General features: G+C 38.2%; 1 protein-coding gene across 6 annotated transcripts; it reads left to right on the plus strand.

The window, feature by feature from the left end:
* The first annotated feature begins 6,324 nt into the window (after positions 1-6,324).
* Positions 6,325-13,009, plus strand: LOC109759054 (uncharacterized). 6 transcript variants are annotated; one of them, XM_073508576.1, is made up of 16 exons: positions 6,357-6,549; positions 7,670-7,762; positions 8,201-8,882; positions 8,962-9,123; positions 9,214-9,309; positions 9,410-9,551; positions 9,639-9,689; positions 9,785-9,889; positions 10,058-10,224; positions 10,341-10,524; positions 10,954-11,140; positions 11,241-11,339; positions 11,427-11,558; positions 11,664-11,767; positions 11,933-12,005; positions 12,709-13,009. In XM_073508576.1, the coding sequence occupies exons 9-13, from the start codon at positions 10,197-10,199 to the stop codon at positions 11,538-11,540; spliced, it is 612 nt and encodes a 203-aa protein (XP_073364677.1). In that variant the 5' UTR covers positions 6,357-6,549; positions 7,670-7,762; positions 8,201-8,882; positions 8,962-9,123; positions 9,214-9,309; positions 9,410-9,551; positions 9,639-9,689; positions 9,785-9,889; positions 10,058-10,196; the 3' UTR covers positions 11,541-11,558; positions 11,664-11,767; positions 11,933-12,005; positions 12,709-13,009. The 6 variants fall into 6 exon arrangements, with proteins under 6 accessions (XP_073364676.1, XP_073364675.1, XP_073364677.1 ...); XM_073508577.1 differs by having other exon boundaries at positions 10,079-10,224; XM_073508575.1 differs by lacking the exon at positions 9,785-9,889 and having other exon boundaries at positions 6,325-6,549; positions 10,079-10,224.
* The last annotated feature ends 385 nt before the right edge of the window (positions 13,010-13,394 follow it).

A 13,394-nucleotide genomic window follows, 5' to 3' on the forward strand; every position in this document is an offset into this window, starting at 1 on the left:
AAGGCTATTCACGGGCCGCTGCAAGCACGATAGACTAGAAGATTACAGCAGTCGACTGCTGCCAGGCGTGCCCGTGCACTGTTTGGGCCTAGCCCAACACTGCCCCGCACCCGTGTGTGGCCCAGGCCTGGGGGCTCCTGTCGGCGTACTAAAGTATGGGCCTTTAGCACCCCATACTTGTGCACGGGCAGTCGTAGCCACACCTGCGGCAAGGCCTGAAGAGGACGATCAAGGATAAAAACAAGATCACTAGAGAAGCAGTCAAGCCAGTGATTAGAGAATAGAAGACCAGAAGCTGAGGTCCCGACAGATCCTTGCCAGGGTGGCTCGCGAAGCCCCCGGCGAGATCCTTGCCGGGATGAATTGCTAAGCCCCCGGCAAGGTCCTTGCCGGGGTAGAGTACAAGGCCCAGCAAGATTCGCGCCTGGCCAGGTTCCGCCACCACCTCAGCGCAGCGACTGGCCTGCCAGCCCGGCAAGCACCTGCGTGGTGGCGTGCAGATCTTCGTGAAGATCCTGCCACCTCTCCAGCGCAGCAGCTGGCCAGCCAACTTGGCACTGCATGCCTCGTCAGCCTGGACGCGCGTCAAAGCGGGGTGAGGCGGCGACGGACGGGACGGGCTCTATTCCCGTCCCCGATAAAGCTAGGGGGCACGTAAGCAGCGCATTTAATGCGTTTGTCCTCAGACGCCAGTGATAAACATAGACACTGTAGCTACTTTACACCTCCTGTGTGCCAATGTGGCAACCCCTTGGACATATAAAAGGAGGCCCACGGCGTACTGGAGAAGGATTCGGACTTTTGAACCTCTCGGCCCAGCTTGTGTGCATAGCAGCTAGCCGAAGCTCAAGAACACAGAATATACACTCAAGCAGGACTATGATTTTACGCTGCTGAGCGGCCCGAACCTGGGTAAAACCCATCGTGTTGATCGTTAGACCTGCTCTTTGCACGGATCCACGGGATCCCGTAGGTGTCGTTTCCCCGACAGTATGTCAGAAATTAATTAATTTGCCTCAAATCGGTCATCGCTATTTATTGAGAAAAGTAGTAAAAGAAAATAGGTAGATTTTTGGGGCGCCCAAAGAATGCGATAGCAAATCCGGAATTGAAAATGTGGTGGTTTTCTACGATTCATTCCCTCGCGTACCTGTGTGTTCCCGGCGAAATCGATCAAAGCAAAGATCGTTTGGTTGAGAAAGGTGTGCGTGATTACCATATAGATTAAGTCGATCAAGGTGTGCATGAGCACTATAGAGATCAAGTCGACCAAACATGCCACGTTCTGTGTATTGGTTCGGCTAGCTTAGCGTTGTCTCATCGTCGTTCGTCCATCGGCGCTGGGACTGGGCCAACGAGCTGGACAGAGTTATGGAGGATAACTGAGAGTAGCACGCAAAATCAGACTTTTATGCAGTAGCTTTTGCTGCCTGCGCCATGGTAAAAAGGAGAGACAAATTAGCAAGTGTAAAGATAAAAAGATTGCACAAGATCCAACAAGTGCATCCAAGTGCTACATGGAGTGTGTGGGTTTGCTTTATGCGGGAGAAAAGGCTGGGAGACATGGAGCATGTCAGGGCAGAGGCAGAGGCAGAGGCTGCCCACCATGTATGCATGAATGTAATGTGAACTCTACCTTAGGTCAGCTTTTTTTGGTCCTTGTGCTCTCCACTCACTAGTAATACTACAAAAAACACTACTCCAAATCCAAATGATAATGCTACGTACTATCTAATCATCCACGTCTCGAGGATCACATGTGCGGTGTGAGCGGGGCAAATAAAGACCAACTCCTTTAGGGCAATGATCTATGCATGATGGCAATATCAACCATCTTCGGCAACCCTAGCAGAAGAGAAGGAGAGGCTTTGGCCACCATAGGTGCCCGCATCATCGACCTCTTAAGCCAAAAAGGAGTTTGCCCACTTCCATCATTGAGTGTTTACCTCCTTCCCTTTTTCTTTCACCTCACCCTTTGCTTTTGCCCCTTTCAGGGAAATCACTGCTTCAAAGGCACCGCTTTGGCACATGCACATCACAATTTCTGTATAGGTTCGTGGGAGCGACGTGTATAGATACATGACCTGATACACGATCCACTGGGAAACATTTTTTGATTTTGATCGTGTATATTTAGCATCCACCTCCATATACACCATCCACTAGAGATGCTCTCAGGCTGAGTTACTCGTGTCATACAAAAGGATCGGGAGTCGCTGACCTTACACTGTCTCAGGCTTTTCGTGTATCTCTCAACCTAGCTAGAACTGTCCAAGGTAGTAGGCAGCATCTGTCAAATATGGCTCGTCATATATCGCATTGGGCAGTCCGCTCCGGACGCATTGCTGTCGCATCAGAAATTCAAAATCACCTCGTTTAAAATGTTAAGGGGAGCGACTGTAATACAAGATATTCCCTTAGAATACTACTTTAGTGATCTAAATGCTTTTATATTAGTTTATAGAAGGAGTATTAATTTCACCTTGTGGCTTAGGGACAAACATTGGAGGCTCAACTTAAGCAATTTTTTTGTTAGAGTGCAAAATATTACATAGACCTTTCTAGCCCACCTGAAGCTAGCCGGGCTTTCCTGGATGAACAGAGATGTGAGGATATACCACAAATATCCCAGGAATAAAATGATCCTCTTATTGCAGGATTCACGGAGGAGGGGCCAAGAAAACGGCTCTCTAGGTGAAATATGATAAATCTCTTGTTCCTGATGATTTCCCGAATGAATTTAATTAGATTTTTGGGGGTGTCATCAAGGTGATCTTATGGCGCTTTTTGTTGATTTTTATGAATCCAGTTTACCAATTTGTAGCTTGAATTTTAGGGTGACAATAGTGCGCACGAAACAGGATTTTGTCCCGCTTTACAATTTACATATAGAGCACACCATCATGTTCATATAGTAAATTCAAGTACAAGAAAAATAAATATAAGTTAACTGGGAAACAACACAAACATGCCCTAAAAAGAAGAAAAGAAAGCCACTAAGTGACTGATAGATCAATGGCCAGGAGGCGGAGCAAGGTGGAGCCCTGCCGCAATCAGCACATCCATCATGTCGCCTAACAGATTTTTGTCCCATTATCTAGAAAGCGGGCGTCAGTGTTACAAAAAGACCCAAAATTTGAATATCGAGTCGGTGGCCCGTCGCAAAAAGACCCGCTCGAGAACCATCTTGTTATGAATCATCCAAAGGGGGGCACGCCTATACCTCGCTCAACATGAGTTCGATGGTAGTCATACGCCTCAAGCAAGCACCATACTGGGCCGGCCCAGGCGCGCGAGAGTCCACTTCCTCAGGGTTTTTTTCTTATTCATTTTTTTTCATTTTTAACCTTCTTAACTTTTGTTTGTACTTATAAATATTCTAAACGTAAATATTACAAAAATATACTTTACATCAATTATTGAAAAATGTTGATCATGCATCTGAAAAAGGTTAAATGTGTTTAGAAGAAATGTTTCCGATATATACAAAAAAGTACAATGAGTATGGAAAACAGTAGACAATAAGTTTAAAAATATATTTAATCATTTATTTGGAAAATGTTAAACATGTATATAAAAAACGTTCTTGTGATATAAAAATGTCTAGTGTTTTTGAAAAAGAGTAGACATACAAAAATATATGTTTTTTTATAAAATGCTAAAATTAGAAATAAAAGCATAAACTTTAAAAATGTTAATCGTGTATCAAAAAAATGTTAATCATCTATTTCAAATATATTAAATGGGTAAAAAAATATTCCTGATGTATACGAAAAATGTAGAATGTGTAAGAAAAAATGAGCATAAAAACATAAATTTTAAAAAAATGATGATCGTGTAAACAAAGTATTAATCATATACTTAAAAAAAATTAAACATGTATTATAAATTATCCTGATATATAACAAAAATATACAATCTGCATGAAAAAAGTAATCATGTATTTGAAAAATATTAAACATGTTCCTATTGTATACTTAAAATGTACAAATGTGTATGAAAAATAAAGACATGTATTGAAGAAAAATGAAGAAAACCCATGAAAACTGAAGAAACAAAAGAAAGAAATAAAATAAACACCACAAAAAATAAAGAAAACCGTGAAAATCCATGAGGAAACAGAGAAAAATAGAAAAATAAAACAAACTGAAGAAAAACAAAGAAAACAGATGAAAACAAAGAAAGAAACAAAAAAACAGAGAAAAATAAGGAAATAGAAAAAACAAAAAAAACAAAGAAAGAACAAAAAATTGAAGACAAAAGGGAAACAAGAAAATTGAAGAAAGAAACAGTGCAAAAAAGAAAACCGAGGAAAAACCATAAGAAAACCAAAAAAAAGAAAGAAAAAGAAAACAAGAAAAACTAGTGAATAAATAAAAAATACAAAAAAAAGGCTAGAACTAGAGAAGAAACCCACACAAATTAAAACGGAAGAAAACACGAACTAAACCCAATGAACGAAACTCTACAAACCTGAACGAAACCCCTGAATTGAAAAAAAAAGAGGAAATGGGCTGGCCGAGTAGTGGAAGTGGGGGGACGAAGCTTCAGGTGAGAAGGAAGGAGCACTCGCGCTAAGCGAGATATAGCTCCCGCAGTCCAAAGTGTCCAGGTCATTGCCCAAACACTATCCAAAAAAGGCAACGCCTCCTCCCTATATGGTTGGCCCGAGTTCTCAGAAGCTCAGCAAGGTCCGAGGCAACCAAAATCATCATGTCTGAGTAGATAGCAAATATGTTCATGAACAACGCAAAGTGGAGATCTGCCCAGTCATGAATCTAGCCAGAAGAGGATCACGTCTCCATTGCTTACGGAGACAAAGAGCCCAAGTCGAATCTCATGCTTGATCAGTTGGATTAACTTCCAGAATCAGAACCCCTTCCTACTCTCACAAGCGAGAAGAGACGACCCTTACAAGCATCCTCCTTGAGAATTTTTCAAACTCATCTCAACATAAGGGCCACATTCATGCAATGGGAGGTGAGAATACCTAAACCCCCAAGTCCTTAGGCAAGCATATATCCACCTACTTGACCATATGGTATTTCTGGTGCCCGTTCACCGCATGCTAGAGGAAGTACGATAGATCCTTGTCAAAGGAGTTGTACACCCGGATGGCCTACAAGACACACGCGGCTATGTAGGACCTTCGAGTAAGTATCCCAAAGTAGTATAGATCCCAACAAAGAGCGGAGGAGAGTGTTAATGCGTGCGTTTCTGTCGCACACAAGTTGTCATAGGTCTTGTGTGAATTAATTGTTTTGGTATCTGCAAGGATTAATGCGGTGACGGAAAAAAGTAACTAGAAGTTGGAATGAAGTAAATAGAATAAAAGTAAAACACTGACAGTAAATTGTCGGTTTGTCTGTAGTAGAGAGGTTAGGCACCAGAAAAATTTAGATCATGTTATACATCGGATGTGCCAGTGCATCGATAATACTAGTTACCTTTTTTATGTATTTCTACCTCTTCGATTATATGTTCAATAGATGCTTCACCCTTGAACACTTGAACTCCTCCATGCAGGGATTGCTCACCTTTATTGTCCCGCGCCAACTCTTACTACACATAAGCAACTTGCTAATCATTTATTGATTTGTTTTGAAAAAAGGATTAATTTATTAAAACATGAACATTTTTGGAATATTCCAATATTTTGAAATTTCTAACATTTCTTTTAAAAAGACATTTTCTCGGAATATTTGTTAAATGGAATATCAAAATTTTGAATATCCTTTTGAAAACATGAACACTTTGCAATCATATTTTTAAATGCATTTTTAAAAACACAAACAAAACAAACAGTTTGGAAAGTGTGAACATTTCTAAAAAATGAATATTTAGAAATTTCAATAATTTTTATAATTGAAGAAAGTGAATTTTAAATTTCCAAGCATTTATAAAAAATTAAAAAAAATAAAAAAAATAAAAACTAGTAAAAAAATACTACCTCTTTCACAAATATAAGATGTTTTGGATATTTTAATATGAACTGCATACTGACTGAATTGAGTGAATAAACACACAAAATGTGTCTATATATATTTGATTCATAAAAAAGTTAGAGCATCTTATATTTGTGAAGTTAGGGGTAACAGATAAAAACACATGAAAAAACCTTCCAGAAGATTTCGAAACCAGGTCGCTTGCTCGTGTAAAAGGCTCAAAGTGGGTTGTCCCAGTTCTCATCGCTCGGGGGGTGGGCATTTCCTATTTGGCACTTCAGGCGCCGGTTTTAGCTGTTTCTGCAAATCGGCGCCTGCGACGGTGCTAGTTGGGCCGGCCCGTTTAAAACTCGAGCGTTTCCGATTCACCCCCCCCCCCGGTCCCATGGCTCATTCCGTCTTATCCCCCGACCCCCATCCCCTGTTTCCTCTTATCCCTCCTCTCCCGACGACTTCTCTATTTGTCCTCCCTCTCCCCGACGATTGAGTTGGATCCCCATGGGAATCAGGCGCATCGACGAACCCTAATCTGACGACTGGTGCATCGACGGCTTGCATCATCGGCATTTTCGGTTCTTCCTCTGTCCCGTGATGGCTTCGTTTGGTTTGTTCTCCTTCTAACCCTAATTCCCCTTAGGTCTTCGGTTATGATCTGTTTTTTGTGGTGCTCGTTCTTGTGTTGCTCTTGTTTACACATGGATCTAGTCATGTGCAGTGATGGATAGTGTCTCTGGTATCTAGGGTGTGGGGTAAAAAATTCGCCCCCTTTTTAGATCTTCTGTTGCATCTGTATAAATGCATCTGGTGCCATCTTGTTTGTCGGTGATAGTTTTTCTCCCGTGTGTTGATGCGTGTGAATTCATCTCCCGTGACGGATGGCATCTCCCGTGTGTTGATGCGTGTGAATTCATCCCTCTGCCATCTGTGTAAATGAATCTGCTCTTTGTTTATTGTCTTGATGCATCTGAATTCATCTCCCCTTAGGTGGTTGCTTCTGTTTTTGTGCCCAGCGTAAACCGTGGGGATGGGGTTGGGTACTTAAAGTGGCATGCATAACCATAGTTGAAATTTTCTAGGGGTTTGTGATACTTAAGAAGTTGTTGGCTCTGAGTAGGATTTTGTGAGATTTGAGAGCGATCAGACATGTATTGGAGTAGAAATCAAGAGTAGATTGTGGGGTGTAATGTGGGAATTTTGATGGTATAGTGCAATTTTTTAAGTACTATAAGTGTGTTTACATCATATTTTTAGTTATTTAACATCAACTTGAATCAGTATATATAAATATGTTGAAAGACCTTTAGTATTTCATGGTTTGTTGACAAATTCCCCTTAGTACGTTATTGTTGATAGTTTGTGTTTATGTCTGTAGTAGTTGTTGTCTAAGACACATCTAGATGTGCCCTAGTTATTGCGCATCTTAGTTATTCAATCAAACCAAAAGAAAAAAGAAAAGGATAACAGAAAATGCCCGCTCAAATCTTCACATAAAATCAGTGGCATAGAACTTAGAATGTGCTATACTTATGGCACATGTAGATGTGCTTTAGCAAAAAATGTTTTTTTAACTAGGACTTGAATTTGCAGAAAATTTCCTCTTAGTATTTCTATGGTTCCTTGTCCAATCCCTTTAGTATGTTATGGTTTTCTATATTATCTGGAATATGATAGATTCATAAGTAGTGCTCATTTGTTAATAGTTTTTGGTAAATCTGTATTTGCAGCACAAGAAGGAGGTGGGGTTGGCCAAGTTGAAGAACCAGAAGGGGAGGAACCAACTGAATACCCCCCACGAGGTCTCTGGAATGACTTAGGTGGTATGTTTGTTTTTATCTTTTCAGTTTGTAGCTTTTAAATTTGTTATAGTACGAAAGTAGATCAAATTGCTGGAAAAACAAATTTTGTGTCAGCTTTTGGTCTTACCAGATGTTTGTATATTCATTTGTAAGTTGTCCTGTTTGAATGTTTAGTTTGTGTCTTTTTTTAATTTACATGTAGATCACATATTTTCCTTCTCTGTAGTAACATGTTTTCTTCTCTTATATTTCTTGAATTACATGTTCATTAATCATTTTTATCTAAATGCTTGTTTTTATGTGTTTTTTCTTATATTTCAATATAGCTGCTTGTCTTGGTGGTCCTATAGCGTTTATTGTGATACTCTATCAGGCTATCCTTTTTTCATATTCCATCTATATTTATTTATTCTCTAGTTTTTGCACCGTCTTATCAGTTGTTGTTCTTTTTTTTTGCAGCCCGAGTGTTCCCTAGGAAGTTATGCAAGCCTACATATATTACCAGACTATCTTTCAAGCATTTCAACAAAACTGTCAAGAAGTTTAGTGAGATTCAATTAGGCCATGTGAGAAAGTACAAAATGGAAGCCCTACTTCATATGCCATACAAACTTAATATCCCAATGAATCTGCTCGAATGGATAGATCATGATATGTTTGGAAGTATACAGCCCTGTTTCAAGCATAAGAACAAAGTTATCAAGATTACTGAAGATATGGTCGACAATTTTTTTGATTTCCCTGGTGGCATCGTGCCTTTTGTATTTAGTAGTGACGATCCCCAAGTGAAGGCAGAGGTTACAGAGTTAAGGAACAAGTATCTTGGCCATCGGAACAAAATGCCAATCAACAAAGTAGAGGAGGTGATGCTTAGTGACGAGACCGAAGATGGTTTTATCAAGAGCTTCACTTTTTATTTCCTATCATCTATTTTGGGCCCTGCGTCATACTGCTTTGGTAACACCAAGTTCTTGTACTCTCTAAGAGATGTTTCTGCTATCCCTTCACTTGACTTTGGGTAATTGGCACTGGATTTCATGCATGAGGAGTCAGAGCGTCACTTTGAAATGATCATGAATAGACTAAGTGTTGAGGAAATGAACAAGGCTTCATATATTGGGGGTGTCTTCCTATTTGGGGAGTAAGTTCAGTCTTGAGTTCCACTATATTCTATCTCTCCACTTTTTAATTGACTGACCTGCTTATTTTTTAAATGACAGATCATTTATCTAGATTTTGTTGATTTTGATGTTATTGAGAATCATCAGTCAACTGTGGATTATTCTCTTCCTTGGATATCTCACATTAAGAATGACGATTTCAAGTATCTCGCAATGGTTGATAGGAATTACGAGTCTAGTAAAAATTTCGGGGTTTTACCAGTAAGTATCATATACTGTATATCGTTTGTTGACTTATGTTTTTAGTTCCAGTATTTATTTTTTCATCATTTGTTCAACTACAATTTGTAGCTATGAGACATATCACGCACCCACTATGCCAATGTGGTGCCTGTTAACAATGCACCTGATGTTGCTGCTATGTTTCATTCAGTTCCTTATGTGGAGGTATTTCTTATGAGTAGAATCATTCATTTCTATATGTTTTCTTCTTTGTTGTCTTTCTTTATCTTATATAGCTAAACATTTATTCGTAATGTCAATGTAGGTCAACAATGCCAATAGTGTTCCTGAAGCTCTCAATGAGGACACGTCAATTGATTCAAAAAGTCCACATATCATTTCAGAAGGTCCCAGTGCAAAAGTTGAACCCGATGTAAAAGTTAAACCAAAGCCACATTTGAAATCAGGTATTTTTTGTATTGTGCCTTTTTTAGTTCCGATCTAAGTGTTTTCTTGAAAGAAGTGTCATGTTTACTAAGAATTATATAATCCAGGTTCCCTCCAATGATGTCGTTAAGCAGGAGCCAATCGGACCGAAATTTGAGGTATTTGTTTTGTATTGCTCATTATGTGTGTGCTATCTTTGTTTATCTCATGCTTTCATTTTAGGCCTGAATTCTGTGTGTTTCCTTTTGTCCAGAACATTTCTGTCCTGAATTCTATGTACCAAACACCAATTTTTCCTGTTCATGGTACACCTCTGAATACTAACTCTGTTGAGCAAGCAACTACTTCACAACCTAAGGTCTGCTTGAAGTTTCTCAAAAAAAGTTTCCCAATCCTAATTTTGAATGAACTTACAACAACATTTCAACTTCCTTTCTGAGCATGAAGAAAATTTTCTATCAACTGAAGCAGTTGATATCAATTTTTCTAGTGGAACTAATGCAAAAAGAAGTTTTATATTGATTAGTTCCGCTTCTTCAAATGAAAGAGTTAAGCGCTTCCAAGGGACTCCAACCATTATTGAGGATGACTCTCCTATCACTCCTGCTGTTGCGACTAATGAAGACATACCAGCCTCTGACTGTGACATAAGTGTAGGAATTCCAATGAACATGGACTTTGCTGTCCAACAAGGTTACAATTCTTGTCTATTATGTATTTTTCTTTCTCTCTTTTTCATTTTTTTGTAATATGAGTCTGGGCGCATTGCATCATTTAATGTTCAAAATTTTTCCATCTGTGATATGCAGGCTATTCTACAATGAACAATGCAGAAGCTGGACCAAGTACAGGAACTAATACAATTGAAAAGAAGAACAGGAAAAAAAGAGCAGCTAAACTTCAATCTCCAAATCCACCCAAGAAGCTCAAAATATCTCGAGAAGTGGATATCTTCTTTTCCAAATATCTGAGGAAGCCTATCTTCCAAGACTAGTAAATTCTCTTATTCCTTTAGTTATTTTGTCGTTCCAATTCAATAATTTATGAAAACTTTTTTTAGTCTAGACATCTACCTACGAAAATAATTGTAGACATTTTCTAATCTGTGAGCAATTTTCTGCACTAATTTAGATGTAGACATTTTTCCTTCATATTGTATTATGTAATCCTAACAATTATCTGGATCAACCAAAGGTAGTTGAGATGAAAAAATTTGTAGTTCATATAATTTTAGACTAAAAAGAAATCATATGGATACCAACCTAATTCAGTTTACAGCTCAATGTTCATAGCCTATAAAAGGAAGTATAACTTTTTTTTGGCCACCGTAGTGTTGCATATGTATTTTATAAATTGTTAAACTATCTTTTTAAGAACCATTTTCTCCATATAACAATAGTTATGCTTCTTTATTCTGTCCAGCACTGTTTTTGTCGACATAGAGGGTTTTCCTGTAAGCTATGAGAATTACTTATCTTCATTTAAAGCGAGGGGTGAGATTGGAGATGAAGTGATGAACTCTTTTATCCAAGTTCTTAACTACGAATCAAAGATGTCATCTGAAGTAAAGCCTTATATCAAGAAGTACTATTTCACTTCGTACTTCACTGTGAGTTTTCGTTCTAAACTGCCTATTTGCTACTCTTTTGAACATTTTTTATTTTTACTTAAATTCATTGATTTTTACCAAAAAAAATTGTTGGTCACAGAATAAATTGTTGGTTACCCCTGAGTCATTTGGTCCAGTTACGTGCATACGAGAATTTGACAGGATTAATTCAGAAGAAAGCCTCTGGAAACAAGACTTGGTAAATCTTTTTCAAGTGATATTATGTTAAGCAAGATATTTTCTATTTGTTTTGTCTTATGCTCATTCTGCTTTTTTTGTTGCATAGTTATACTTCCCTACTATAAAATCAAACCACTGGGTTATACTTTCCATAAACTCTCTCTTTGAGAGATCTCACTTTTTTGATCTCTGTGGCACTATCCTGGGAACTACCCAATAAGAACTTGTTTACAACTTGGTAAGTAATTATTGAGACATAATATCCTTTGATTTCAACGGAAACATTTTTTTTCTGCTCTACCACTTATGAATGTCTTTAACTGTGTGTACATATATTAAACAGCTTTCCAACTACAACATGATTTGCAAGCTGAGTAAAAAGCCATTCAAGAATGTATTCTCTTTCAAGCTTCAACCTATAGGACCTTACCCAACAAACTATCTCATGTAAGTCCATTTTTCTTCTTTGTGTTTGTATATTTATTCATTTTTTCAACTGCAACTTTATTCAACATACTTCTCCGTACTTATTACTTTTTTCCCTCCTACTTGTTGTTATCATACTTGATACTCCTCCTCAATTTTTTTCCATGTTTTGTATTCTTTATGCAGGCATGACTTAGGCCACTATCTGCCTTTATACATGGAAAATTTTGAAGGCAAAACGATGAAGAGTTTTAGTGTGGTATTTCTTGAAAACTCTTTGCCTTATTTTTTTGTATGTGCAAAACTGAATCCAAAACAAACTAGTGAGGTAGGCCATTCGATGTGTTGGCAGCTGGAGACATTTGTTGGCCCTATTTTTTTGGAAAATGAACACCATGAAGTCCGTTAAACTACATGTGCTTTCTGTTTTAGCTTACTAGGAATGACATGACTTGATTTTGTTCGATCATGGTTATCTGCTACTAGCAATCAGTAGCTAGTTGTATGCTAATCTAATTAGTTCTTTAATTGTGTTGCTAATTGATAATGTATCTTTGAAATGGCACAGTTGCTGGGTACTTTCGCATGTCTAAGACTAAATGCTAGTCCCAATCATATGCACATCATTTTTAGAAGCTAGGACTTGTCTATATACATTGAATGCTTGGGTGGAATTGATAGTATTCATTTTTCTGAAGTGCGAGTTTGTTTACTACCCATCCTTCTTTTACCCAGAATATTTTAGGTCTTGTTATGTGTTGTACCATGTCCTCCCAGCAGTAATTTTTTTAGCATGCTCATATGATTAGTCAAGCGTCTTTCTAGTGTTTACTATCTCTGTAGCCTCCTGTAACCAGTCATGGCTCTACTTCTCTAGTACTTTTTTTGTAGTACTTCAAAAAAAATTCTCAAGTTTTGTTCTTCTATCTCTCATAATCTGTCTATATTATCTTTATACCCAGGACAACATTCCAAAGTACAGAATGATCTCTGCGTTCAAGTCATTCAAAAGCACCTTGAACAAACTGAAAGAAGAAGATCTGCCAAGACCAAATAGACTTTTTCGAAAGATGCATCTGCAAACATTTTTAATGTGTAATTGATCGGAGAAAAGCATGCATTTTCATGTCTCCAACAGTTTCATCTATAATAGTACGGTAGTAGATGCACAGTACTAGTTGTTCAAACATATGTTATGCGAGCAAGTGCTATACTCTTGGATATCTACTTTTCTTCGTGAAATATATAGTATTTTTGTTGCAATCAATGTGCATACGAAGCGTATCTTTGTTTTGCTAAAAGTGGAACTATATTTTCTATATTTTTCTTGATTGTTTCCTCCCTTCTGTGTGTTTTAAAGCATTTGCCATTTCAAATATAAAAGTTAGTCAATGTCTGATTTATGCCGGTTTAGCTTTACCATGTTTCAGACTTATACTTTTTAACTATTGAGTTAATTACCGGCACATCTGATGTAAAATGTGCCACTTGTTGGGGAACGCAATATTTCAAAAAAAAATCCTACGATCATGCAAAATCTATCTAGGAGATGCATAGCAATGAGCGAGGAGAGTGTGTCTACGTACCGTCGTAGACCGAAAGCGGGATCATTTCGTAACGCGGTTGATGTAGTCGAACGTCTTCACGA

The sequence above is a fragment of the Aegilops tauschii genome, chromosome 2, assembly GCF_002575655.3.
Source record: "Aegilops tauschii subsp. strangulata cultivar AL8/78 chromosome 2, Aet v6.0, whole genome shotgun sequence".
Lineage (NCBI taxonomy): Eukaryota > Viridiplantae > Streptophyta > Magnoliopsida > Poales > Poaceae > Aegilops > Aegilops tauschii.

Excerpts from the sequence above, each read along its gene's own strand:
- LOC109759054 (XM_073508572.1), top strand. The coding sequence starts at position 9,936 with ATGAACTTACAACAACATTTCAACTTCCTTTCTGAGCATGAAGAAAAT. Across the intron at positions 10,225-10,340 it reads GGACTTTGCTGTCCAACAAG|GCTATTCTACAATGAACAAT; the intron begins GTTACAATTCTT and ends TGTGATATGCAG. Across the intron at positions 11,141-11,240 it reads ATTTCACTTCGTACTTCACT|AATAAATTGTTGGTTACCCC; the intron begins GTGAGTTTTCGT and ends TGTTGGTCACAG.